Source organism: Loa loa (genome assembly GCF_000183805.2).
Source record: "Loa loa unplaced genomic scaffold supercont3.87, whole genome shotgun sequence".
NCBI classification, from domain to species: Eukaryota; Metazoa; Nematoda; class Chromadorea; order Rhabditida; family Onchocercidae; genus Loa; species Loa loa.
In genome coordinates, this window is record NW_018108267.1 from 49549 (window position 1) to 53327 (window position 3779).

The 3779-nt window shown below is 26.3% G+C and overlaps 1 protein-coding gene across 1 annotated transcript; it reads right to left on the minus strand.

Moving 5' to 3' along the window:
* Positions 1 to 2116: 2116 nt before the first annotated feature.
* LOAG_13473 (hypothetical protein) lies at positions 2117 to 3237 on the minus strand. Its single transcript, XM_003148978.2, has 3 exons — positions 3074 to 3237; positions 2665 to 2804; positions 2117 to 2457 (listed from the first exon to the last, which is right to left on the minus strand). The coding sequence occupies exons 1-3, from the start codon at positions 3228 to 3230 to the stop codon at positions 2341 to 2343; spliced, it is 414 nt and encodes a 137-aa protein (XP_003149026.1). The 5' UTR covers positions 3231 to 3237; the 3' UTR covers positions 2117 to 2340.
* Between the last annotated feature and the right edge of the window lie 542 nt (positions 3238 to 3779).

A 3779-nucleotide genomic window follows, 5' to 3' on the forward strand; every position in this document is an offset into this window, starting at 1 on the left:
GAATATCTATCATTCGCAATGTGTTGTAAAGCTTAAACTATTGTATAAATTATTTCATCACTCATTGAATGATAATTGATATCAGTGATAAGATAAACGTAAATGTGTAAACTGTAGTATATATTTGTTGTTGAATTATCTATTACTGTACATATTTCTGAATGTTACCATTCAAAATAGGATAATTCAAGCAAACAAATATATTTTATTTTGGATTAAAGCATGCTTGACCTCAATAGTTATATCACGATGATTAAATCACAGTAGAAAAAAGAAAAACAAACCGTGTTGACCTTGCCTTGATGGCAATGATGTCTGATAATCAGATATGCTTCGATATTACCCCATTCTGTTTCTGTTCCACTAATTTCAAATGTGCCATCATGTCGTGGTCGTGTAGAATTTAATTTGTCATCAAAGAATGAAATTGAATCCAAGATATGTCACATATTATCAAATTACTTGTTGTCAAATAATAACTTATTCCTTTATTTTTTCGAAAAAAAACATTGAAATTTTTGATAAAAAATGAAATATGCTCAATATAATAATTATAATTAAAGATATTTAAATGTCCCTAAATGTCATCAACAAACTTTTATACATTATACTTTTTGATGCTTCTTTCAACGTGTCATCGAATGGTTGCAGATTTCATTGGAATTTCAATTTTATCTGGAAGTCATGAGAAATCCTAATTGAATTTATTTGAAATTTACTAGCATCTTTTTCCCAAAGTTCGATATGAACATCCAGAGTATGTGTTTTATCCGCGCATCCAATTTCCCCGCATACAGTAACCCGTTGTTGTTTACCGAATAGGAAGAATCCGTTAGTTCGTGGTAATAATAACATGAATGTCATCAGAAGTTCCATCAAAGCTCAAATGAATCTGTAGTATTTCCTTCATAAATATAACTTGGATAGATGTATGACCATTATTGATAAGTGACACAATGAGTTGAATGATTAGATAGTTTGGTTGTTCTCAGATCTAATTGGTCATCTTTGGTTGTTCATTATCAGTTTTCGTTTATATCTATCCAAAGCTCAAGTTGTTTAATGTCATACTGTTTTTTTTTCTTTTACTCTTTTGAAGTGTATTTCTTTGGAAATGTGAAAGTTGAAAGAAAAATTTTATTAAATTGAAAATTATATTGCCTTACTTTCGGTATCTTTTGATTTAATAAAATTAGCTTTGCTTTTAGCTCTTCAATTTCAAAGATTGCTTGCAATTATCGCCATCTTCTTATAATTTCTTGGGAATATAAAAGTATACAGTTATCGATTGATCTTCAATGTTTAATTGAAATTATATGCTTTAAACAAGCACATTGACATATTTCAAGAAAAATTTTCCGGCTTTTTAAAACTTACACGAATCTTTTGTAATTTAGTAACCATCACAATTGCGCACATCTTGTGACAACATTCTTGTGACAATCAATAATTTGTCATATCAAAAAAAAAACCTAACATTGAAAAAAATTACAAAAAGAATAATCGATAAAAAGTGGCGGTGAATTGGTAAAATGAAAATATTTGATGAAATTTTAATTTGAATGAATATTTTTTGTTGTTGTCTATTAAAAAAAAAAAGAAACATATGAATTATGAGCGGAAGCAATTTATCGTCAAAATATCTTTTCTTATGCAACAAAAATTTTAATGCTTTTTTAATGACATTTCATTTATTTGAAGGAAGTAATTTCATTTAATAATATTTAGGATATTTTACCTTTGAATTGTTTAAAATTAGTTAGAAATTTGGATTACTAAAATGATACAATAATGGTTAAAATAATTTGATTGTATATGCAAAAATGTTTTATTTTAATTTTGTAAATCAATTCCTTTCAAAATATCATAGTTTCGCAGTTTTTTTTTTGTGGTAAATGTGTAAACTTTTATCAATCATGTCAATTTAATCAATTTATTATCTACTTAATTAGTTATTTGCATTTCAATTATCATTATCAACAATACAATTAATATTTATATCGTGAAAATGAATCACAAATTATTTTCAGCTTCCTAAAGTATGCTTGAGAGTAAAGAGGTCAACTAGAAAGGTCAACAGATTAAAAGATATTAAGTTTACTTTAAATCATTAAGAGCATTCTGTATACTGCTATACTATTTATTTGCATAAAATTATACCGTTACTAGATACAGGTAAAGTAATACAATCATCAGAGATAGCTTAATTTAATTTAAAACTAAAATAACTACAATGATATATATGCGATGACGATAACACATTATTATCATTTACATGTATCATTTACATCCTTTGCTAAAGTTCAACATTGTTTTAATTTTGGAAAAGATAAACTTTATTTAGTGACAGGTTTTCTTGTGATTATTTCGAGCAATATTTAAACTAACAATTCCCATTTGATAAGTTTTATCAATTCGATCAGCTGGAATTGGAAATTCATCCACAATGACACAATGCTGCAAAAAGAGATAAAACAAATTTGAAGTATTTTAGGTGAGAAAAAAAACGAATCTTTGTAATTTTTTTTTTTTTTTTTTTTTTGAACAATCTCATTTAATTGTTATATCGAAAATTTATCCGACATATTGAATGACTCAGTCTAATTTGTTGTTTTTTTTTTTTTTGAATAACTTCAGATGATGACTCATCCGTTGAAAAATTACTTCATTAAGTACACCATCCTCGCAATTATGGGTAATCCGCAGGTATGGTTCAATGCCACCAATCTCACATTCCTCACCATACACCATGAAGTATCCTTTGCTATTACTTGTAGTCTTATTCAATGAGTCATCCGGGTCAACTGAAATTTCATTCAATGCTTTTTATAGCAAATGTAATATTTTTGGAAAAAGAAAATTTTTTTTTCTCATATTTTTGTACAATAATAACTGAATTATAATAACTGAACAATAATAACTGAATTAATAACTGAATTGAATAATAACTGAATATTTTTGCACAATAATAACTGAATTTAATAACTGAATTATAATTGAATGAAATTATAGCAAACAATGTTCAATTTGAAATTTAAAAATTAATTTAAATCCTCAAATAATGCAAACTTACGACTATCATGTTCACGTAATTCCACTACCACATTCTTTAATGCTCGATCACCACAACCCAATTGTCCTGTTACCGTAACATTATTTAGAGTACAGAGTGCAGTCAGAATTGTTGGACAACTTACAAGTGAAAACAGGAAAACTACGGCATACAACATTTAACCTATTATGTAAATAATTAATTTTTGAGTGGTTGGTGATAGTCGTAGACAAGCAATAATCATAAGGTAGAAATGATTACAAAATGATTAAAAGATAAGTTAGACGAATAAATGATTCATTAAATGATAAGTACATGAATAGAGAATATGCTTTGAGTCGTATAACATTTACGATAATTTTTTTATGATAAACTTTTTGGATAATTAAATCTGAAATACTTCAAATTAAAGTAATGAAACTATCTACCACTAATTAATTATGACATCATCCAGGTGTTTTTACTTAATGTTTACTGTTACTGATGGAATATTTACATTGTTTATGATGAAAAAGGTAAGATAGTGGTGAAATTTTTATTAAAGGCTGAAAAAATTTTTCATTGTAAACAAACTTTTTTGTCCTTTGATATCTAAAAAAGTTTGATGAAATTTCAAAAAATTATTATTTCATATTTATGCTTATAAGTGATAATATTCGAGTGTTAAATATAATTTGATTCTATTAATGATTTCGTATTCTTTCTCAAAATTGATTTAAAATTGACG